The 23,232-nt window shown below is 55.5% G+C and overlaps 2 protein-coding genes across 13 annotated transcripts in view; both read right to left on the reverse strand.

Moving 5' to 3' along the window:
* Positions 1-506: 506 nt before the first annotated feature.
* RCVRN (recoverin) lies at positions 507-9,695 on the reverse strand. The gene is made up of 3 exons (XM_006176951.3): positions 7,461-9,695; positions 4,304-4,415; positions 507-892 (listed from the first exon to the last, which is right to left on the reverse strand). Exons 1-3 carry the CDS (start codon positions 7,839-7,841, stop codon positions 777-779), a joined length of 609 nt encoding a protein of 202 aa, XP_006177013.2. The 5' UTR covers positions 7,842-9,695; the 3' UTR covers positions 507-776.
* Positions 9,696-12,133: 2,438 nt separating this feature from the next.
* Positions 12,134-23,232, reverse strand: part of GAS7 (growth arrest specific 7) — a 187,819-nt gene continuing 176,720 nt past the window's right edge. For all 12 annotated transcript variants that reach the window (XM_032498797.1, XM_032498796.1, XM_032498800.1 and 9 more), the window contains 5 exons: positions 21,942-22,070; positions 20,943-21,066; positions 19,851-19,930; positions 18,341-18,439; positions 12,134-17,612 (listed from right to left, as the gene is read on the reverse strand). In XM_032498797.1, coding sequence (XP_032354688.1) covers positions 17,499-17,612; positions 18,341-18,439; positions 19,851-19,930; positions 20,943-21,066; positions 21,942-22,070 — 546 coding nt within the window. In that variant the 3' untranslated portion in view covers positions 12,134-17,498. The remainder of the gene's footprint in view (positions 17,613-18,340; positions 18,440-19,850; positions 19,931-20,942; positions 21,067-21,941; positions 22,071-23,232) is intronic.

Raw genomic sequence — 23,232 nt, forward strand, 5'->3', positions numbered from 1 at the left:
TCCCTCTGCTCTCCGGCTACACGTGCCTTCTCATGGTCCCAGAACTTGAAATGCTCTTTCCTGCCTCAGGGTCTTGGAGACACAGTTTCCCCATCCTCACCTTTCCCCCAGCCCAGTCCACTGGGTCTTCATTTAAATGCCTCTTCATCCGGAACCCCTTTCCTGACCTCTGGACAGGTCAGCCCCTCCTGTTGTTTCTTCCCACACTGCTTTGCTTGTCTCCATGGTAACTGCATCGCCAGTAAGGGCGTCTTCAAGGTCTGCAGTCCCCTGTGCACCCTGAGCCGCAGGAGGGCAGGGCCAAGTCTGTCTCCTCCGCCACCGCAGTCCCCGCACCCTGGCCTAGGACTGCAGTGGCCACGCATTCCAGTCTTTGAGGTTGAACCGACAACTCATCTCCTTTTCTGGTTCAAGAACGACCAGTCAGCCATGTGCCCAGCTCCTCTTGCATTTATTGGAACCTGCTTACCCAACAGTCCACAAAGCAGCTTACACAGGGACTGATATTTGGGGCTCCTGTGACCTAATCCTGGGATTATCAGGGAGGCCTGGGCTGGCGGGCGGGGGGAGGGGAGGCGGGCAGGTAGGGCGGGCGGGACGCTAGACACAGAGGGAAGGTGGGACCAGTGAATCGCTAAAGACGCTTCCGTTTGGCAGGGAGCTGTGCTGTGGGTTTACCGTGCTGCGGGTTGGAGGCTCTCCCGGCCCCCGGGGTGTGTGCACACGTGTGTTTGTGTGAATGGCGGGGAGAGGGGAGGAGACCTGAGCAGTTGACATCAGGGTTTCTTTTCCTTCAACTTCTCCTTCACTTTTTGTGGCTCAAATTGGATCAGTCGCAGAATTTCCTTATTCGCCAAGGTCCCCTCAATGAATTCTTTCTCTGTAAGTTTATCTGCACAGGGGGAAAAGATCACAGTCAGGATAGGCTGTTTCCAGCTGTGATGAGGCTAACATCGGCCAGCATGCCCAGGATGGATGGCTCTATTCTGAAAAGACTGAGTCTCAGTGCCCCTGGGGGTACCCCCACCCCTCACTCCTCCCCAGGACCCCTGGATCTCCCCATGAATGAACAATAAAAGGGTTAATGACAGGCACGGCAGGGCCTCCCGGGTGCGGTCTAGTGCTGTGTCTCCTCTGACTGGTTGGCACCTCCGCCTTGCTGGTTATGAAATATTTCGAATATGACTCCAGGTCTCCAACCTCACGCTCTGGGGGATCTTCTAGGGGACTGGGCAAGGAAAGAGAGTCTCAGTTAAGAAGCAGGAAACAGTGTCTGCCCAGGAAGTAGGGAGTGAAGGGTGAGGGGTCCAATGTGTCCCAAGGAGAGGCTGGCTTATGAGGTGGCTCTCCACCCTGCTCCCAGCTCCTGGGCAGCCCCCTGATTCTTGGCTGACAACCCCTCCGTGGTCCTCCCTGCGTGTCTCTGCATCCTCAATCTACCTCCTTGTTTGGGACGAGAGAGAGCCTCCAGCTATTGAATTCAGTCCTATCTAGTTAAATGCACGTCACAGAGCCCTCCCTCCGTGCCAGAGCCACTGTGCTTGTGGCTGAGATTGCAGGGGGCAGAGGGTGGGGTGTGGCATGGAAGGGAGTGAGAAAAGGCCCCTGGCCCTGGGAAACTGTTGGTCTGATGGGGAGACAGTCACCTGTAGAAATGACTCTAGAATGAGGCAGGTGCTCCTTCCTGTTTATGGCTATCCTCATAGTCCTGCACGTAGTAGGTGCTCAGTAAAGCTTGGCTGAACTCACTGTTTACAACAGCCAAGATGTGGAAACAACCTCAATGTCCATCGACAGGTGACTGGATGAAAAAATACTACTCAGCCATAAAAAAGAATGAAATCATGCCATTTACAGCAACATGGCTGGACCTAGAGATGATCATACTAAGTGAAGTTAAATCAGACAAAGATAAATATCACACGATATCACTTATATGTGGAATCTAAAAAAAAATGACACAAATGAACTTATTTACAAAACAGAAACAGACTCACAGACACAGAAAAAAACTTAATGGTTACTTAATGGGAAAGGAGGGGACGGATAAAGTGGGAGTCTGGGGTTAGCAGATACAAACTACTATGTGCAAAGTAGGTAAACAGCAAGGTCCTCCTGTACAGCACAGGGAACTATAGTCAATAGCTTGTAATAACCTAAAATGAATGAAAAACCTGTAAAACTGAATCACTACGCTGTACAGCAGAAACTAACACAACATTTTTAACCAATTATAATTCAATTAAAAAAAAACCTCAGCTGAACTGAATTGGGTTTCCATTGGCTTATGTCCCAGGCCTTTGGGGCAATCGTAATCATTCCTGGGTTAGGAGCCAGGCTGCTTCCCGGTGCAGGTCCGGCTGGGAAACTGGGTTTTAAGGTTCCAGCTGCCCTGTCAGCCTCGCACAGAGCTTGAAATCCCACCCTCGGAACCCGATGCTGGAGTGAGGCGTTGACTCCAGATGGGCCGTGTGGAAACACAAGTCACCAGGCACGAGCGCGCGTGTGAGCCCCCAGCACCTCCCTCCCCACTGTGACTGTGAAATTCACCTGGGGCAGTTTTCCGGTTAGCAAGTAGCAGAACAAGGGCCTCAGCACGTGGCCGACCCCGAGGGACGTCACGAAAGGGGCTAAAGAGGGGCGAGGAGCCTCAGGGAGGAGCCTTGAGCAGCCAGGGTCTGGGCAACGGAGGAGAGGATGCTCGAAGGGGGAGATGACGGCTGGGTGAGGCACGGGAAGGGCCTCCCCTGCGAAATCTGAGGAGGTGCTCAGTTTCAGGGTCGTGTGAGCACAGGGCTGGCACTGACAACAAGGGCCGCCTTCCATTTGTGCCTGGGCACCTCCTTGCCTTGCCCTAATTCTGGCCCTACCATCAAAGACCTCGTTGCTTCCCGACTTCCTCCTGGACCGCAGAATAGTAGGGCCCTGATTTAAGGTCCTGCTCAGACCTGTGCCGGGGAGCCCTGTAAGAGGCTGCCCCAGAGACCACAACAGGGGCCAGTCCTGGCTCCGCAGGTGGCCTTGGGCCATGCAGGCCGTCATCAACGGAGGCGCTTCAGAGGTTAAAAATCTTGACTGCAGGGGTGAGGGGAACAGCTCAGTGGTAGAATGCGTGCTTGGTGTGCATGAGGGAAAAAAAAAAGAAATCTCAATTGCTGGCTGCTCTTTTTAAAACAATCAGGTAGCGAGACACCAGCAGCCCCGCACCCCCACGTGGCAACAATCGATCAGAGGCCATCAGACCAGACAGCCACTCCCCACTGTTCGCCAGGCCCTCACTAACTGGGCAGCCGCTCTCCTGTTCATCCTCCCAGCCCCGGGAGCCATTCAAGTTTGCCGCCCCCGTCTGACACCAACCCCTCTCTCATGTCCTTCCTGAGCTGCATGTGGGCACCCTGCATTAGCAGCCCCCTTTCAGTGCCAGACCACGCTGCTTCCAGCCAGACGGAGCAGGGCAGGGAGCCAGGAGCAGGGGCTCGAGGACGCCCCATCGGCTTGGCCAAGACCTTCTTAGCCCAGTGCTGCAGTCTCAGACTTTTCTTAAGCCCAAACTACCCAGAGGCGTTTGATCTACTTTGCAGCCCGATGGCTCCTCCAGATCCCTCCCCATTTTCCCTCATAGGCCTTCCCCCCCATCAATCTCTTGCCGTCCAATTTAAATCTAATCCCATCTGGTGCTGCCTCTCGTGGGCTCCAAATTAACTTCCTAAAGTAAAACCGTTTAAATCCAGATCCTGCTTGCTTGGGACTGGGTGCTCATTCAGATGGAGACTGAGCTGAGGTGTGCCTTGTCCTAATTGTGCAGAAGGCCTTTTTATAAACAAGTAAACCAAAGTGTCTTTGAAGGAAAAAAAAAAAAAAAAAGGGCACTCCATTTAAAAAGAAAGCCGTTCGCAAAGTCTCAAAACTCGCCATTTGCCTACGAACTGCTCCTGAGCTGTGCCCTTCCTGGTTACTACTCCCTCAGTGTGGGTGAGCTCTGTCGTAACGAAAGAGGTTTTCTTCCTTCAAAAGCACAACATCATTTAGAGCCTTGCTTCTCCCCAAGAGCGTCTCAGGCAGCAATGGAGTTTTACAAGCAGTGGGAGGCAGTACTGTTTCCCGCCAGCTCCAGAGTGGGCGTACGCACGACTGCCCGCTGGCCGTCCTGTCACCACCCACAAAGGCCCGTCAGGCAGCCCTGCAGTGGGCGGAGGTGACCTCTGTCCTGCCTGGGCACCGGACTCGGAAGGATAAATCTGGCTGGGCTTTCTGGGAAACACCCTGGGACTGGAACAAAGGCTAGGAAGGAGAAGGAATTTACCGTCTTCCTTCTTGCCAAAGAACCCCCAGACCTTCTCGGCTCGCTTCTCCGGGGTGTTTTCATCATCCGGAAGTCGCTTCACGTCCTCAGGACTGATCATTTTGAAAATAGCCTGCACCAAATCAAGAGGAGGAACCCATCAGAAGGAGCAGCTCCGGGGGAACCCACGTCGCCAGCCAGCATCCGCTGCGGCAGAGGCTAAAATGCAGGTGTCCAGGTCCCAGCTTGCCCTACTGAACCCCAGTTCCTGGGAGTGGGGACCGGGCATCTGGACTTTTGAGACCCTCCGAAGGGATGGAGAACGCAGGGGAGGGGGTGAAAGCAGCTTTCACTTCTTATTTTGTCCCTTTCCACCCTGCTGGAATTTCCTGATCATGTCAGCATATTACTTTCATTTTACTAAAAAGTGAAAATAAGAAATAAAAAGCTTCCTGATGATAATCTGACAGCAGCCCCAGGGCGGAAGTTTGGGATCTCCTACCTCGAACCCCACTGTCCAGAAATTTAATAACAGCAAATGGCTTTTTCTGGGTCCAGGGGGTACCTTGGTTGCCAACCCGGCTGGGCTAATATATAAGTGCTTAACGTGTGCCACCTTTCTAAGCGCTTTGCATGTGACCTTCACGACAACTTTATGAGGTGGGTATTATCGGCCCCATCTCACAGATGAAGAGACTGAGTCAACTAACCTGCTAGAAGTCCCTCACCTGGAAGTGGAAGAGTGGCGGTTCTAACCCAGGTGAGCTTGGTACTAGAACCTCTACACCTGCAGCACGTCCTACCCCCGGAAAGCCTTGGAGAGCGTTCTGGGGGCTGGCGAAGGTCTCCCAGGGCACGGGAAGCCCCTCATTTACTCTTCTCAGGGAGGCAGCCAGAGACAGATTCAGCTTTAAGCTCAAGGGTCTTGCTCATCACCCTCTAGTCTCGCTGACAAAGGAGCAGGAAGTGGTCAGGGAAAGGGACAACGCCGTCTCCACGTGCCCTTCCAGCTCCAGGCTACTAGGAGTCCACCAGGGCTGGCCAGGCCCAGAGGGGACACTCAGGATCGGACTCCAGGGAAACTAGGCTGGAGGGAGGATCAGCAGCGTCAGCAGCCCCCTTTCAGCGGCCCCCGCGCTGTAACACGCGGAAACCAGACCCAGCGGCTCCGGGCAGCAGCCCCGACGACGGCGGGACTCAGACCCGGGAGGTGCCCAGCGCAAACGGCAGCGGCTCCCTTAACACCGCCATCTGTCCTGAGCCGGGGAAGCACGTGCAGGCCGGAGGGCTAACGGCTGAGAGTGATTGGCTGCCTGCCCACCCTGCGTCCAACACTGAGGACAGACCCTCACGGCCTCAATAAAAGGACAGAGAAAGAACCATTGCATCTTCACCCTGGGCCCTGGGAGGTTATACGGTTTTCCCGAGGCCACGCGGCTTGTTGGTGGCACAGCTGGGACGAGAACCCATCGCTTCGGACTCCCAGGCCAGTCACGTGGACCTGGTAAACAGCGGAGGCTTGGCGTCGTCTTGCATAACCTCAGGTGTGGGTGCTCCACAACCTCTCTCCCCCTCCCGGCCTCCGTCCTCCTCTCCCCGCCCTCCCTCCCTCCCCTTCCTCCTCCTTTCCCCGAAGGAGAGCCAGCTCACAGGCCTCTGCTGGGCCTGGCATCCTTTAGGTGGTTCCGAGGGTGTGGTCCTCACCCCCGGCCACCTGCCAGTGCAGGGGGGCTCATTCTGCAGGCCGAGCCCAGAGCCCAGCGAGGCTCCCACACACACCTGTCCCTAACGGGAGGCCCAGGCAGAGTCCACTGACCAGAGGCTGCCTGCTTGGCCATTTTATTTACAGTTTCCCCGAAAAAGGGTGGGAGAATTGTGCGAATGAAAGCAGGATTATAAATGCATCGAAAATTATATAAAATATGAAAAACATCCTCTCTCACAGAAATGGAATTAGAGAAATAAAGGAAGTGGCATGAGGTAGAGGGCAAAAAACAGATCAAGTAAAACGAGGGCGCTGTAAATGAGGTAAGAGGGGAAAATGCAAACATTCGAATCCTCCAGACATAGAGGAGTGGGTACGTAATATGGCATGGCCAGACGATGGCGTTCTAAGCAGCTGTTAGAAATGGTTTGATATTGAAAGCACTCACAACAAAACAGTGACTGAAAAAAGGAAGATAAAAATCACATGTGAATATGTCATTGTTCTAAAATTACTTGTAAATATGTGGATGCAAGGCTGGAAAGTTGTATGTCAATACTTTGACAGTAGTTTGCTCTGGACGATGACATTAAAGGCCATTTTAACTTTCTTTTGCGTCGGTTTCTAAATTTCACTAATTACTTACATATTATAAAACTATTTTCCAGACACTGAAAGCCTTCTCAACAGATGATCTGATGCTGGGCCAACATGGACAGAGAGGAGAGCAGGTGTTGGGAAGCCCTGGCTGGCAAGGAGAGTGAGGAGCCAGCAGTTTGTGTAGAACACGAGACTGGACGCGAAAGGCAGGCTCCCGGGATGAAGTGACCTGCCCCAGGTCGTGAAGGCAGGACTAGAACCCAGATTTCACGTCCTGCAACTTGGGCCTTTTTCTTCGGGATATTTGACACATGCTATGTCTTTTAAATGACTTGTGGGGGAGGGTGAGTCTATAGCCCAGTGGTTGGGCATATGCTTAGCGTGTGTGAGGTCCTGGGTTCAATTCCCAGTACCCTCATTAGAAAACAAAATTTTTAAAAGAGGGCAGGGTATAGCTCAAGTGGTAGAGCGCATGCTTAGCACGCACGAGGCCCTGGGTTCGATCCCCAATCCCACCCTTAAAATAAATAAGTAAATAAATAGACCTAATCCCCTCCCCCACAAAATGACTTGTGAAAGAGCCAGAACGTGTACTGTTGAAGGTTTTGAAGGACATTCTCATGGAGAAAGGAAGGAAGTTGGGAGGGAAAGAAGGCAGGACGGAAACGAAAAGATAAATACTAGGAAATGCCCCGATTCTTCTGGAGGAGGAAAACGAAGCCATGGGTAAGTGTCCCTCATGAATATCGGACCCCTCCTGACCACGCTCTCGGGCCACCGAGTCACAAAGCCTGGGTCCCCACCCCGCTGCAGCCCCGCCCCCAGGTGGTGACCCCGGCCCCCAGAGCCGGAAGCCCAGAGGCCAGCACTGACCGTGACGATCTCCAGCACTTCGCTTTTGCTGATGGTGCCGTTGCCGTCCACGTCGTAGAGGGAGAAGGCCCACTCCAGCTTCTGGTTGGTCTTGCCCGCGGTGGTCATGTGCAGGGCGATGACGTACTCCTTGAAGTCCAGGGTGCCATCGCTGTTGGCGTCGAAGCTGCGGAACACATGCTGGGCGTAGGCCTTGGGGTCGGCCTCGGGGAAGAACTTGGAGTAGATGCTCTGGAACTCCTGCCGGGTGATGCGGCCGCTGGGACACTCCTTCAGGAAGGACTGGTACCAGGTACTCAGCTCCTCCTCCGTGAACTTGGTGTTCAGCTGCAGCTCCTCCAGGATCTCCTTGGACAGGGCCCCGCTCTTGCTGTTCCCCATGGGTGAGGCGGCGTGGGCCCGGCCGGGCAGGCGCTGCTGGGCGGGCGGGCGGGCGGGAGTGACCGAGGCTCCCGGCTGCCGGGCTGGGTGCCTGCTGGGGACGGTCAGACCCTGAGAGGCTGGTGGACTAGGCGGATTTGTGGCGGGTTCACCCCAGCACTTGGAGGGAGGAGGGGCCTGGAGCTGGAGGCGGGAGACAAGCTCCTAGATGCCCCCTGAGATTAAAATAAAGAGCTGACAGCGGGAGGTCAATCCACCTCGGCCTCCTGGCAGGACTGGGCAAGGGGTAGAATCTTCAGAGCGGAAGCCTCCGGCCGAGGCCTTTCCTGCTGCCCCTGGTCCATCCCTGCCCCAGCCCACCTCTGCCTCTGGCTCTCTGGCAGCACCGATGCTCCCTGGCTGCCCTCTGCCCTTACTCTGAGGACCTCAGAGGCAGAGATGGCCCTGTAATGCAGTGATTAGGAGCCACGCTCTGAAACCAGCTTTGGTTCAAATCCCAGCTTTGCAGGTACTAGCTGTGTGACCCCAGGCACGTTTCTTAACCTGTCTCTGCCAAGAATGCGCTTCTAATCTCTCACAGCTTTCCTTAAATGTCACCTTCTTAGCAGGGCCTATACTGAGCACTCTATTTACCATAGCACCCCTACCCCCAACCATCGGCACGCCCCCAACTTTCTCCTGCTCAGTGGTTCTCCCTCACGAGTACGCCTGACTGTTTATTTATTCTTGGTGTTGTCTGTGCTTGGCAGGACGAGAGCCCCGTGGAGGCTGGGGTTCTGTCTACTTTGTTCTCCACTGCAGTCTCCATTGCCCAGACTGGTGCCTGGCAGCTTTGGGCCCTCAGTGACTATCCCCTGAGCAGACAGCAATTAACAATGGTGTCTACCTCATTGTTACCGTGGGGCAGAAATGAGCCAACGTGTGCAGTGCACTTAGAATTGAGCCCGGCATGGAGTGAGAGCTCAGTATCTACTGGCCATTGTCATTCTTTGCCTACCACAGGGACTCAGCTGCCTCCAGGGGCCTGCAGGCAGGGTGTGCAAGTGAAGCAGGTGGGTCGGAGAGGCCGTAGGGAGTGGTGAGGCCTGTGTCGTACATGCAGGGGACGGCCAATGTTCAATTCCATTTGAATGTGATCATAAGGGACAATGGCCCAGTGTTACTCAATTTCTTTTTGATAATCCAAGGGAAATCCAATTGCTAGATGGAATTGCCAAACTTTTAAATGTTGAGAGCCATTTCAAAATTTTCAAAAACCTGGTGTGGGCCAAATACAGCTTCTCTGTGGCTGTTCCAGCCTGCAGGTCGTCAGTTTGCAACCAAGCCTGGTGCCAGGAGCTGGCAGACAACAGTCCATGCTGTCAAGTGAATGAACGGGTAAATAGGAGAGCAGGGCTCAGCCAGGGAAGGCTTCCACCCCTCAGTCAGCTCAGGCCACAGGGAGAACCCTCATGAATATGTACCTTAAATCGCACCACCCAGAGGAAAGGTTGGTGCGTCCTGGCGTGGCTAAGCGTAATGCCTGGGATCCCAGAACCACCATCTTGGATGGGAAAGATGGCTCCGCTTTGTCTAGGGGTGGTAACTACAAAATCAAAGCCCGCAATGTCTAGGCAGGAGAATTGGGGTTTGTATTCTATTTCATAACAGTCTAGCAGCAGGGGAAAGCAGGTCCCTGTTGCTGGGAGAAAGCCACCTGCCACCCCTCCCCCCGACGTCACTCAGGAAGGACTGAGACGCTCAGGCACCGATGTGCTGACCCATCCCTCCCACCCACCCCAGGCACTGCGAGGCCAGAGTACTTCTCAGGAAGCCTTAATGTTGTGGGCGTGTGTGAGTGTGTGTACTTAGTGTTTTTCCCCACCAGTTTGTGAGAGCATATCATTTCTTAAAAGAAGCCCTTTCTCTTTCTCTAGCTTTTCACTACCCACAGCAAGGCATTGTTCTCAAGAGTGGTTAGAACCAGGACAGTTGCTGACTGGACTCAAAAACAAACACACAAGCAAGACGCAGGCCATGCCAGTGAGGCCAGAGGCCGCCAAACCTGGCACGGCAGGCGATTAGAAGTGCCTCCTGGGTGTCCACACCGAGCCTGCAGGTGAGGCAAGGCCAGCGTTGCAGGAAGAAGCCAAGCTGCAAAAGGATGTTGCCTGCCTACGTCACACGGTTGCTAAATGACAAAGCCAGGAGGCGAGCCTCCCTGCTCAGAGCTGTTTTCACGAGTTACAGTCGCCTCCCTTCCCAAGGAGGCCTGAGCAGAAGGGGTGAGAAGATGAGTTTCCGGAGGTGAGGGGCTGGGTTGCTGTGACAACAGAGGAGGCCACGGGCAAGGAGACAGGGCCCCGGGTTCACACAGAAGGCGGCGGAAGCCCTTCAGTCCCTCCTGTCCTCCCTGAGGGCGAGGAGGAGGAGCCAGACCAGGTACCATCCACTCCTCCCGGCTGCCGTGCCTGCGAAGGGCCTGGCGCGGGGGGGGACCACTGGCAGCTGTGTTGATGCTGCTGAGAGAGAGGTCATGACCTGGAGGTTTGTTTGAAAACCTGCGTAAACATCTTCTATCAGAGGGAGAGTTTATTCCCCTTAGCCAAACAAGTTGTTGGAGATGATGTATTGTGAATGGATTTGTTAAGTCTGAACTGGGGCCATAAACTCTCCCCAAACCCCAGAGACCACTGGGAAGAAGGCCTCAGCTCTGGCCAGCGAATCTCAGTTGGTGACTCCCCATCCGGGTCCCACCATGACTGAAAGAAGCAGGCTCTTCCCAGAGGCTGGCCCTGTTGCGTCCCAAGCCAGGAGTCCCCCAGCCACCACCCCATGCCTCTTCCCTCCCCTGTTAGGAGCTGAAGGACAGAGAGCCCTTCCACGCCGGCCTGGAGCCAGAGCCTGCCCACAAGTCTGCCCTCGGGGGGAGAAGGGGCTTGGAGAGGGTGGGTGGGAGGCAGAGGAGGGGGAAGAACCCTCCTCCCATGGCTGTCCCCATCCCAGTAAATAGCAGTCCATCCTTTCGGTTGCTTGGACTGAAGTCCTCGGAGCCACCCCAGTGCCTCTCTGTCACACCCCACTCTAATCTGCCTAGAAACCATGTTGGCTCCACCTTCAAAGCACATCCAGAACCCGACCATTCTCCCTGCCTCCACGTCACCACCCCTGCTGGCACCGTCCCCTGGACGTACAGCGAGCCCGACAGCAAGGACGTCAGGCCGTGCACCTCTCGGCTCCGACCCCCCCGAGTAAAAGTCATAGGCCTTCGATGGCCCGAGAGGCCCTGGAGAAGCTGCCCCACCCCCACCCCTCTGCTCCAGCCACACTGGTCTCCCCCAAGTAGGTGCCTCTGGCCTTTAACCAGGCCACCTCCTCTGCCTGGAACATTCTTCCCCCAGCTACCTGCTGGGCTTCCTCCCAGGAATCCCGTCTTGGATCAAATGCCACCTGCGCAATGAGGCCACCCCAGTCATCCCACCTCATGCTGCAGCTAACCCTCTCTCACCCGAGACCACTGATCCCCCTCACTCCGCCCTGTCTCTGTAACACCCAGCATCTTCTACATCCACACTACACAATTCCGTGAGTCTGTCTCTTCCTGCTAGAAAGGAAGTTCTATGAGGTCAAGGTTCTTAATCTGTTTTAACCACGGATGTGTTCCCAGTACCTAGAGCAAGTGTCTGGCTCACCGTGGTGGTCTGTAATTACTGCATGGATGGATAGACGGACAGACGGATGCATGGGTGGATGAATGGATGGACAGATGGATGGGAAAAGAAACAAAAGGCAGGAGCCCTTCTGTCCACAGGGGAGGGGACTGGGGCCAGGGCCAGGGGTGTGATTTTGGCAACGTGATACCCCGCTGGGGGTCAATGCCCAGGTGTCCTCTATTCCCCTGCTAAGTCATCAGGGGTAAAAATAAAATCACGAAGCCTGGGAGTCTGGGAGCAACGCTGAGCCCATTCGTACAGAAGGGAGTGTGGCAGTCCTCCAGGAAGGAGGGTCGCCCAGCGGGACGACTCAGTGTCTCTGGACAGTTTATTTTACATGGGATGAAGCTAAGCATCTCAAGTGTACACACAAAGCCAAAGGGGGGAAAAAATGAGAGCATTTAACTTCCTGAAAATGCTCTATCATAATGCAGAACAATTATATATAGCAAATGCCTTCAAAATTTAAACTCTTTAAAACATTTAATTTGTCAGCATCAATACACACAAATGCTATTACAGGGGTGGGGGTGGGGGTGGGGAGAGGGTGGGAAGGGCGGATTACAGCCTCCATAGGGATCAGAGTTTCAACAGTGTTACTTATAAATTATAGCACATCGATTTTATTTACTGATCTAGGCAGCCGGGGATGGAAGGATATACAATGTGGAGTAAACACATTCATACTGGGATGAGGATTGCTGGCAGGAGACGCAGCATTTTAACATTAAAAATGTATAAAGTATTTAGCAAAAGTTACAGAAAACAGAGCAAACAAGCAAGTCTGTTAGAAAATTCCACGTTCATGGGGTTTGCTGATGTGCTCGCGTCTGTGAAAGGGCTGCCCCCCACCCCCATCATCTCCTTCCTAAGGGAAGGGCAGAGATGCAGATGTGGGGCCCCCGTCACCTAGGATGGCTGGTGTGACAGTCCCTGGGTCCACCTGGCTGCCCGGAGGCCACGGTCCCAAGAGCCGGCCGCTGTAGCTCGTGACGCTGGGTGCGGAGCACCTCCACTAGGCAGAGAACAGAGGTCCCAGGAGGGGACGTGGCTTAACTTCAGGTTACAGGACAAATGAGACAGCAGAATGGGGCCAGTCGGTGCCCTTGCCCGGGTACCTCCTTCCCTTCCTCGTCCCCATGTCACACTGCCCGCATCAGAGCACCCAGGTGCCTGCCTGCCTCCCCCACTGCAGTCCCATTAGGAACGTCCCTCAGACACCAAAGGGTCCGTCCCCCTGAACAGCACTCAGAGGTGCAAGGGCATCACGACCCCTCTCCCTCAGAGGCGCCCCCCGACCAGGGCTCCACACAGCCACGCCCCAGCATCTGGAGGCTCAGGGGAGACGGGACATGGGCTTCTGTCCCCTGTTTATTCTCACCCAAATCAGGAAAGAGTTGGGTCCCTCACCTTCAGGAAAGGCCAGAGTGCTCCGGGGGGACGAAGGGGAAAATTCAACCCAGAAGCGTCCTAGCAACATGGGACCCCGAGACCTGAGCTCCATGACCCACACCCTCACCCGGCCTGGACCCAGGAATGCCTTCCATTTGCTGGGAGAGGTGCCTGGTTGCCTTCCGGGGTTCACCTTTCACTGAGCAGGGCACAATCAAGTATGGCTTGGAGGGGTCATGACCCTGGGGGTCACACCCAGAGCCTGACCAGTGTTAACAGCAGAGATCCAGGAAAGGGTGGTGAGCCCCCTGCCTGCCGTCTCATCCACGTTGCCTCCATCTTCACCCTCTAACGCTCAACAGATGGCTGGGAATGTGCGGGTTGAAGGGAGGGGAGGGTCCCCGGGAACTAGTGGATCTGCCAGCTGAGATACAAACTTCAGGGTGTAGCGGAGACCCTGCCAGACCCTGCCCCGACCCCTGGCCACTTTCTGCATTGTCAGAAACCTAAAATGAACCCCATAAGCAAGTGTGAGCCCTAAGAACCACTCGTGGGCACAGTGGGTGGAAGTAGCCTTACAAACAAGCTGGAGAGCCTGGGCTGGGGACTCTGGGGACAAACAACTCATTTTAAAAGCAAGGAAGCAGTGGGTGCCCCCAGGCAACGGACGGAAGGCGACTTGGAGATGGAGATGCGAGGGAACCAACTACTGACACACAACGTGGTGACTCAGAGGCATCAAGCTGAGTGAAGGAAGCCAGACTCGAAGGCTGCATCGGTGTGGCTCCACTTTTAGGACGTTCTGGAAAAGGCAGAACTCCAGAGTCACAAAATCCATCAGTGTCTGCCTGGTGCTGGGGCTGGGAGGAGCGGATCGACATCAAAGACGCCTGAAGGCATTTCTGGGAGTGATGGAAATGTGTTGATTTTGGTGGTGGTTACAAGACGGCATAAATTTGTCCAAATTCATTGACCCATATACTTCAAGTGGGCGAACTTTACTGTATGTCAGTAAACTCCCAGGACTGTATATTGAATACCTCAATAAACCTGGAAGAAGAAAAGCCAGTGGCTCTTGTCAGGGTGGGGAGGATGTGGGAACGAGACAGTGTGCTGGCTAAGGCTGCGTGCTGCTGGTCTGCCCCCCACCTAGCATCTGTCCAGTGCTTCCCCTACCTACATCATCCCCAGCAGGTCTGCAGGATCCTGTTTAAACGCTCCTTGTCAAGGCCACTCACAGCAGGAAGTAAAATCACTTAAACAAGCCGAGGTCTTTGACGTCCTTTGAATTTTATGGCTTGTATTTCCAAGAAGGGACTTTGGCTCTGCCAAGATCTCTATGCACCCATCCCCTAATCTAGGAATTGATTGGTTTTCACAAAGGGAGTAGAAACAAACCCCTGGTTCCTGAATGTGTACACGGTTTCTATTTGCTTTAGGCATTAATCAGCCCCACCGTGGGGAGAAGTGTCTCCCCCCGCAGAAACGCAACCCTATCCTGGCCAACAAGCGTTGGCTGGAGTAGAAAGGAGCCCAGAGGGGTCCGATGGCAGACCCTCAGCACAGCCGTCTCTGTGGTTCAGGCTGTCACGGCAACCAAGTCACTTTTGTCTTAGAGACTGTTTTTTTAAACAATCACGTTTTCGCAGACAAAACGAAGCAGCACCCATGTCTCCCAGGCAGAGGCAGGTAGGAGAGGCTCACCTGTTCTCAGGAAGGGAACCATGGATGTGCTCAAGAATAACCCGGAGTGGCTCACTCTGAATAAAGCCAGGCAAACCCCCTTATAACCTAAACACCAAAACAGAAACCCAACCAAACTAAACTGAAACCGCAGAGCGCCACTCTGAAGCGCCCCTTCAGATATTCCAGACTTCATCCGAATCTCGATTTTGCCCAGAGGGGGAGCCCTGTTAATACTGGAACAGGGGCCTGGACCTTCAGCTCCAGCCCAGCTTGTAAATCACCATTCATTTCATGGCCCTCAGTGGCCATCCTTGGGTTTCATTCTTCCTCTTTGTGAAGCGAGGGGAAAGGAAATCTCTGAAATCTGAGTTGGATATGAGCTGTGAGGGTCTGGCTTTTCCGTCCTTGGGGAAATGCAACGTGGCAGTAGTTTGTATGATGAGTACAGGCTCCCCGTAGGTTAAATGTGGAAGGGTGCAAAGCTGTCATTCTCCAGAAGGGTCTGAACATCCCCCTGTCCACCTGGAGAACAGAGGGGACGTGGGGAGTGCCTGTCCTGTACGCACCCACACAACGCCTGGCTCGCCCCAAGTGTCTGCTGAGTAATAGGATGAAGGAGTGAATGAATGGACAGAGAGCTGTCAGCGCAACAGACAGTATCGCGGCAAACCAAAATTCTGCACAGGGTGCCCGTGTGTGAAGGCCAAGGTCACTGAGCCGCAGGGCCCTGGAGAAAGACAAGTCCACACAAAACAAGAGATCGTGGGGCTTCCCTGATGATAGGGCCATTTCTTGTCCTCAGATCTTAGCACATGGCCCAGACTTAGCTAAATGCTTGATGATGAATGAAGGAGGGAAGGAAAAAGGAAAAGAAGTATGTGGAGGAGCTAATGAGACCAAGGGGAGGGGATGAAGCGGAAGAAATGACTTCAGAACGCAGACTGGCCCGCACTGGGCCAGCCCGGGCTACCCTGGAAGAGGCAAGAGAGGTCCACAGAAGAACAGAAGACTCTGGAATCCTCAGATGGGAAGGAGGAAACAAAATCCACGAGCCACATCACACTCAAAATATCTGTGTTAATAACAAGGCTACTGGCTTTGAATGTTTTAAAACCATCCACAGATTAGTTTACCAAGCCACAAAGCGACTGCTACTAGCACCCATTTTTTTTTTTTTTTGTAAGAAACCAAGGAATATATATCCCCAAACTGTCAGCTGGTGTCACAGCCCAACCTCACACCCGGAAGGAGTGGTTCTCCACACCAGACACACAGACCCGTCCTGCAGGCCTTCGCCTTGAAGGCCTTCACGGTGAGCTTTCTGGTTGGGACGTTTTAATAAAAGTGGCCGAGCTTGGTTTGCTGTAGGATATTTGGCATCTTTTCTGTGATAAACTATGGCGGCGCCATTCTGACTCAATGAGAGAGAAGATTAACGAGTCATCAGTTACCAGCATGTAAGACGGAGAGAAAGACCAGTGATTTGTGCTCTTAGACTTCTGCCCTTTGGGAGACGTATGGGATCTGTACATCCAAAGTAATCAACGGGAAAGATTAACAAGAAAGATGGGTTTTCAGGACACGGGTTCCAGGCTAGAAATCTGCCCCTTGCTAGTGGTGTGACCTCCCTCAGCCCCTTTCTTCTTCTGGTCCCCTTGAGCTGAGCCTCAAGATTTAACATGATGGAGAATGTGTTTGCTGTGGTTCTGTAAAGGGAGAAAGTGATGAGTGAGACAGGGCCAAAAGCTTCCCAGGTCACACTCAGCCCAGGCTTCTCCAGGAATTGGGAGGCGGGGAAAGGGCAAGGTGGTACCAGCGCCAAGCGGGGGCTCCGTGCAGGGCTCTGGAACGTGCAGAAGGGGCTGAGAGGCCGAGGCGGCCGACTGCCTGGAAGGCGACATGTCCTGTGGACGTGAGGGTCTACGGTGCCTGTATGGTACACACCAGTGAAAGCCACACAAAGGACAGTGGTCCCAACCCCGCCGGGCACAAGCAGGTGGAGCCATCTGGGGGGTGACAGAGACTTGCACCACCACCCATCTCCCTCGTGGGACTGAGCCAGCCCCTGGGATGGGCAAGGGTGGGAGGAGGGAGCTTCCTGGAGGAAGAGGCTGCAGGTTGAGTGGACGGGGATGTCCAGAGAGGGGACTTGACAGAGGATTCCTGATCTATTAGGAAACAGGATTTGATGCTCCGACTTGGGGCTAATTTGCTGAGTGAGGTAGTTCCATCCTGACCTCTCTAGGCTGGGTCAGTCTGGGAAGACAGGGGCCAGGCCTTCTTCCCAAGACTCCCAATGATGAAAAGGAGCAGAGAAGAGCCAGGATGTGGGCTCCCGGAATGCAACGGGGAAAAATCAGAGAGGAGGGTTGCAAAGGATTCTGGGTGCGGGCTGTTGAGCTGAACGGTGGCTTCTATCCATGATTCTGTCAGGACACTCGGTTTTGAGACAGAGACCTCCCTCCCCTGCCCCTCCAAAGCCCTGGGGACAGGGGGGCCAGCTGGAGGAAGGGCCTTGGGGCTTCCAGGGGCACAAGCGTGTGACACAACCGTCTCTGGGTGGGGAGGGGACCCTGCAGTGCTCAGCAGGGACCAGAGTTCCAGCCTCAGTTGGTTCTTGGAGTGGCAAGCACAGCACAGGATTGGGGGGCTTCAGCCTCGGAGACAAGGGCAGGGCTGTGGTTCCATCTCCTCGGCCTGGGAACTATGGAGAGCTCCCAATGGGGCCGTCCAGGCCGCCCTCCTGGCATCACTGTCCCCTCTCCTCGGGGGACCAGGAGAGCGGGTGGGAGGGAGGCTCCGCCTGGCAGCAGCCCCCATGGCGGGGGCGCCACTTCCTCTCCGTGGGGCCCCCAGCCCCTCCTCGGCAGGACCCCCGGCCGCGCGTCTAGATCTCCATGTCCACAGGGCGAATGTTGCCCGTCTTGTGCTCTCTGACCCACAGCTCCCGGTCTTTGGCTGGGTCCACTTTTCGAAGCAGTTGGTCCACAGGCTCGACTGTCTGTAAGGGACGGAAAAGCAGGGAAACCATCAGAGGTGGCGGCCCAGCCAGGGACGTATCTTCTGAGCCATGCCGCCTGCACCTTTGCGCCCGTATCAGAGCAGCCTCTCTAGGGGGTCGTGAGGCACCAGGAGGCCCAGGCAAGGGACACGTGCAGGGGGCCATGAAGGGCGGGCCTGGAGCCCTGGTCCCTGGGAGCCTCCAGACCTCAGGGTGGATGAGAGGGCAGGTGGGTCTGCAACCTGTTTCTCCATTTGTCCCCACGTTTACCACCTGAGAGCAGGTCAAATGGAACTTCAGCTTTAGCTTTTTGCTTTGTTTTGTTTTGTTTTGTTTTGGGGGAGATTAGGTTTATTTAGTTAGTTATGTTAATGGAGGTACTGGGGATTGAACCCAGGACCTCGTGCATGCTAAGCATGTACTCTAACCCCGCCCCCCAGTTTCAGCTATTTTGAATATTTCTAGAATTGTAAGAAGTCCACCGGGGGAGGCAATGACATCTCCAGCGAATTCAACTATCGTGAGCATCTTTTACCTCAGCGCCCGGGCTCATCTACGTCACGCGCTCAGGAAGGATTCACGTGGACGTCCAGGGCCATTGACACGTCCACCCCCAGAGGTCGCCTGCAAGGCCGAGCCCCCGCCCAGCGCCTGCCTTCAGGACAGATTCATCTGTAGCAGCTCCTTAACCTGGTGGCCCAGGACCCGGGGCCCCGCCGGGAACTCACGCTTTGGTTGAACATGTCCGTCTCGTGCCGCAGCTGCGTGTACTGGCACAGGTGCTGCCGGATCATCTCCACCCTCTCCACCTCCAGCCGCTCCAGCTCCTGGGGAAGGAACCACCGGAAACCTCCGAGCGTGTCGCTGCACCCTGGGGACCACGCAGGGCCCAGACCGCCCGGCTCGCACCCCGCCCCATCGGGCCCTCTGGGGTCTGCCGAGGAGCTCGCCCCATAGCCAGGGGAGGAGGTGCGGCTGCGGGTGCAGCAGCTCCTGATGCCTGAGTCTTGTTCTGCCAGGCGCGCTGGGTGCATTCCTTAATAGTCCTCACAATAAATTTAAGGGATAGGTTCTAGTCTTATCCGAATCCTCCAAACAAGGGAATTAATTCCCAGAAAGGGAACATCACTTGCTCAAAGTGACACGGCATTCTGGGAGGAGTGGGCTTGGCACCAGGGTCTGCTGTCCTCTCAATCGTGGTTCTGCACCAGCGCAGCCCAGCCCCTGGTGGGGGAGGGAAACGGAACATGTGCAGGGGCTTCTGTGCCTCAGACTCCTGGGGCTTTGTCCCCAGGCCTCTGCTGGGTGTCCTTGTCTCCTCTGTCCACCCCTAGTGCTGAGGGACCAGCCAGAGACAGGCCGGGAGGGTGGGAGCGGGGTGGCCACTGTCAAAGGGAAGAGCGGACAGGGCTCGCCCTTCGGTTCCCCAGTGGTTCTGCATCTTTGCAATTTAGGGGATCAGACTGTTACTCTGCACACAACTAGGTCACTGCCCAGGTGGTTAACGGAGGTAGGGGGAGAGTAAAGAAGGAGCTTAATTAGGAGATTAACCAGGAGGAAAACTGGGTCACTGTCCCTGGGGGAGGCCTCTAATCTGCTCTGGTGGGCTGACGCCTGGGGACGGCAGGGGGTTAGTCCCACGCTGGACGGACAGATGGACAGGGGTGGCTTTGGGCAGTGGGACGGTGTGATAAGCACCTGGCATGTCTCCTTTCTCGTCGCCCAGTGGCCCAAGCGCCAGCCTCACCTCACTGTCCCACTCAGCAGGTGCTGACTGACTTCACTGGAAATACTCGGGAGATCAAATAAAGGGGTCTGATGCCTGACCCCCTGGCCCCTGGTCAGAAGCCTCCCCTGACCCCTCCCACACTGCTGCCCCAACCTCACCTGTTCACCCGCCTCACAGGGCTCTCCTGTCTCGGACCTGCACCTCTTCGGGGCATGGGGAGGCTCATGCTTCCTACAGCTTGGTTATTTTTCCTAAAAGGACCACTGTCTGCTTGGTTGACCCTGACCCCCCAGGGGGCGGAGCAGAGAGCAAGAACTGATCGTTGCCTGTGTTCACAGCCCGGAAGGGCCAGAGCAAGGATCTGAATCCACACGGACTGGCCCGGAGCCGAGGTCTTGGTCCCAACACTAGAGTAGACCTAAAGACCATCTCCAGGGTCCTCTCCACTCCGGGCTTCCTGAGCGCCTGTCCCTGTACTGTGGCATGCTTATGCATCTCTGGTCACTCACCAGTGTGGTGGTCACCATCTCTTCGAACCACTTGGACTGGGCCTGGTTGTAGAGGTCCACACAGCGCATCAGGTCATCTCCTGAAAAGGGCCAATGCCACCGTCAGTGCTCCATCCTGTCCTCACCGTGGCTGCCCTTTCCCACCTGCACCCAGGAGCCAGGCCCCTCGTCTCACCAGAAATTGACACAACATTGTAAACTGACTATACTTCAACTTAAAAAAGTCCAAAAAAAGACCTTTATATACAATGCTGTATTTAATTTCTTTGTCATTGACGTTTTTATGCCACTTTATCTCAAAATGTCCATAAGGTGGCTGTTTCATCCTATAATGAACTGATTGTACTAGGTTCACCAGAAGTTAGGATGAAAGGGATTTAGAGACCAACTAATCCAAACCCCGATCCCACAGCACACATGTTAATCCCCCGAAGCAAGATGCATTGTCCTTATACACAGTAAAACTGGTTTTTTAGAAATATTCAACATTTTTTTTAGCAAGCTTTTTCTCTTCCTTCGTGGAGGTACTGGGAAATGAACCCAGGACCTCATGCGTGCTTAGCATGAGCTATACCTACCCCCACAATTTTGTTTAAACTGTTTCTAACTAGCTTTTCTCCCCCTTCCTTGTGCATTAGCTAATTTTTACCTCTAGGGGGAAGCAGAAGCTAACTCACTGGGGCACTCCTTTGGAGAGACTCTGAAATGTGGTTATTTCATCAAACAAAATGTCGGCCTCTGTTCTGGGACAGAAGCCTGTCACCGCAGGTGAACTGTGCAGCGTTACTCCCCGGGGAGGTGGGACAGATGGGTGGGTGGGGTTTGCACTTATCCTGGAAGCTCCACGCGGCAACAGGACCCCTGAGTTCTGGGTGCCTGGAGGTGCTGGTCCATCTCCTGGCCAGAGACCCAGGACTTCAGCCACAAGGAGCCCCCTCTGGGGAGGGTGGGGAGCCCCGGCCCCCGCCATGGCCTGGCCACGGCCTGGCCTGCTCCCCACTCCACAGCCTCATCCTGTGGGACGCACCTGCCCGGGGCCCCGTCTCCCGGGCTGCTGAGACCCGCCGAGGACGGCGGCGGCGCCGCGCTCACCTGCCTGCGTGGACTTCCTCCGCGCCTTCTTAATGTCCTCCTCTGTCTTGTTGCTCAGCTTAATCTCCAGCTGCTGGGTCTTCATCTCTAGGTCTCTCTGCCGCTCCGTGAGGGCCTTCCGGGCCTGGGGTCCGAGGATGTGGAGCTGTTCACGGGGCTCAGAGCCAGGAGGGCCCGCGGGGCACCCATGTGGCCTGGCCTCCCCTCCTCGAGGTTTGAGTCCTGGCTTTTCCCTGCTTTTGTGGTTGACGCCACGTGGCTCCGACAGGCTGAGCAGCTAGACTCGCATCACCCAGCCAGTGAGGGACCCTGCAGGGACCCACCCCTGCCTCTCGGCCCAGAGCAAGCGTCTCACACCGTGCTTTCACTGGAGTGGGTGCACGTACTGGGGGCCCAGGCAGTCCCCAAACCACAGAGGTCACCCTCCGTCACAGCAAGGCTAAGCAGATGGAAGCACCAGCCACTGCTTTCTGGGGCAGGATGGGCCCTTTGGAGGAGCCCGCAGCAGTACGTGCCCCCTTCTCCTGCACCCCTCTCTAAGGCTGGCTGGAGTCAGCCCCCAGGAAGACCTCCCCCCCTCCACGACTGGCCACCAGCAGCTCCCACCGAGGTCACCTCAGCCTCTGGGAGGGAAGCGATTCCGTCAGGAGGGAATCTGCCAGGTGAGACCCAGACAAAGGGGGATGTGCTGTGTGGACCAGCAGCACATCCAGACTCCAAGTCCCACGAAAGCAGGGTGGACCCTGTCTCACGTGCCGGATGGAGGCCCCTCCATCGCCCACTGCAGGTGCAGCCTCGTCTGCTCCCACCGGGGGTCTGAGCGCCACCAGCTCAGAGGGAGCAGCTCTTACCTGCCCTCTAGCTGGGGGTAGGGGTGCCCCCAGTCCCACCACAGAGTAAACAAAGGCCCCTGCCTTGGCACACGGGCCCCATCCTGGCTCCCAGCCCCCTCTCCCCCACAGGACCGCTCCCACGAGGCCCGGCGTCCTGTACCCTCACCTTCTCCACCGCGGCATAGCGGCTGGAGAGCTGCTTGCGGAGGTCAGCGATGTGGTGGTCACACTTTTTCATGTCTTTCTTGAAGTTCTCGCGGAAGTTCATCAGGGGTCTCTCCACCTCGCTGTGCAGCTGTCGATGAAGGAGACACACTCAGGACCCCGGGCATCAGCGGCAAGCAGAGGGAGGGCCGCTCTCCCCAACCCCGCAGGCGAGGATGGGGCCCATCCCGCAGGAAGGGCAGGGACAAGCGGCTGCTTGTCCGGTCACGGTTGAGGAAGTCACCTCAGCTGGCCAGGCCCCGGTGCTCACGCTGATGGACAGGTTAGCGTCTGGAACCTTCCGAGTCCCCTTTTGGCACCCCCTTCCTGCTCTAAGCCCCCAGAACTTCCTCTAGGGCTTTGCTCAGGTGTCTGTCCATCTTCCTAACTTTCCAAATTGGGAACTTTCTGGGTGTGGAAACCAAGCCACCACCCCTGCGTCCCCAAGCACCTGGCACAGCGACTGCGTGTGGATGACGTTTCATCAGGTGATCCTGACTCGGTGCTACTTACTGGTCATCTCCTGTGTGCCAGGCGCTGAGACCACAGATGGTCCGGACATGGTCCAGGGCCCAAAGAAGCCAAGGTGGGAGCTCACAGGGCCCCTGTCCTGAGCTGCACCCTCACGGCTGCGTGGAGACAGGCGCACCCCCATCCCATCAGACCGACCTGGCCTCGCACCCTGGGGGCCAGAGAAGGGGTTTATGCTCTGAGAGGCACTAGGTGACGTGGGTTGTCGAGCTTTTTCCTTCTCTTTCATTCCTTCCCTCTTTCCCCCTCCACTCTCTTTGGAAGAACTTTTTACTTAAACCTTTTTTTGGGGGGAGGGGTGTGAACATAAAATGCATCTGGTGAGAAAACAGATAAATGTGGACCTGCTGTGGTCAAGGTCACAGCCTAGATCCCCCCGGCTCAGCCTCTCAGACCCCTACCCACCCCAACTTAGCTTCCTCTGGCCACTGACCCTCCAACACAGCCTTCCAGGACCCCTGACCAGCCTCCTATGCAACTTTCCAGAACCCCCCTGATTTGGTCTATGCCTCCCCCAAGACAGCTTTTTCCAGCCAAGAGTTTTTCAGGAACCTCTTGATTTGGTCTGTGACCCCCCCCCCCCCGCCCCAACACAGCTTCCCAGGACTCCTTGACTCAGCTTTCCAGGACGCCTCCACAGGCCTTCCAGGGTCCCCCAGCCTCCACCCATCTCTGGGAAGCAGAGCTGAATGTCCCCAGCCGGATGACATCCCAGCTCCAGG

Source organism: Camelus ferus, chromosome 16 (genome assembly GCF_009834535.1).
Source record: "Camelus ferus isolate YT-003-E chromosome 16, BCGSAC_Cfer_1.0, whole genome shotgun sequence".
Taxonomy (NCBI): Eukaryota; Metazoa; Chordata; class Mammalia; order Artiodactyla; family Camelidae; genus Camelus; species Camelus ferus.

Bases quoted from the DNA above. Each gene is read 5' to 3' on its own strand.
- RCVRN (XM_006176951.3), bottom strand. From the start codon at position 7,841: ATGGGGAACAGCAAGAGCGGGGCCCTGTCCAAGGAGATCCTGGAGGAG. The intron at 4,416-7,460 runs GTCAGTGCTGGC...GATTTGGTGCAG, and splicing joins AAGTGCTGGAGATCGTCACG to GCTATTTTCAAAATGATCAG. The intron at 893-4,303 runs GTAAATTCCTTC...CCCCCTGTGCAG, and splicing joins CTTTGGCAAGAAGGAAGACG to ATAAACTTACAGAGAAAGAA.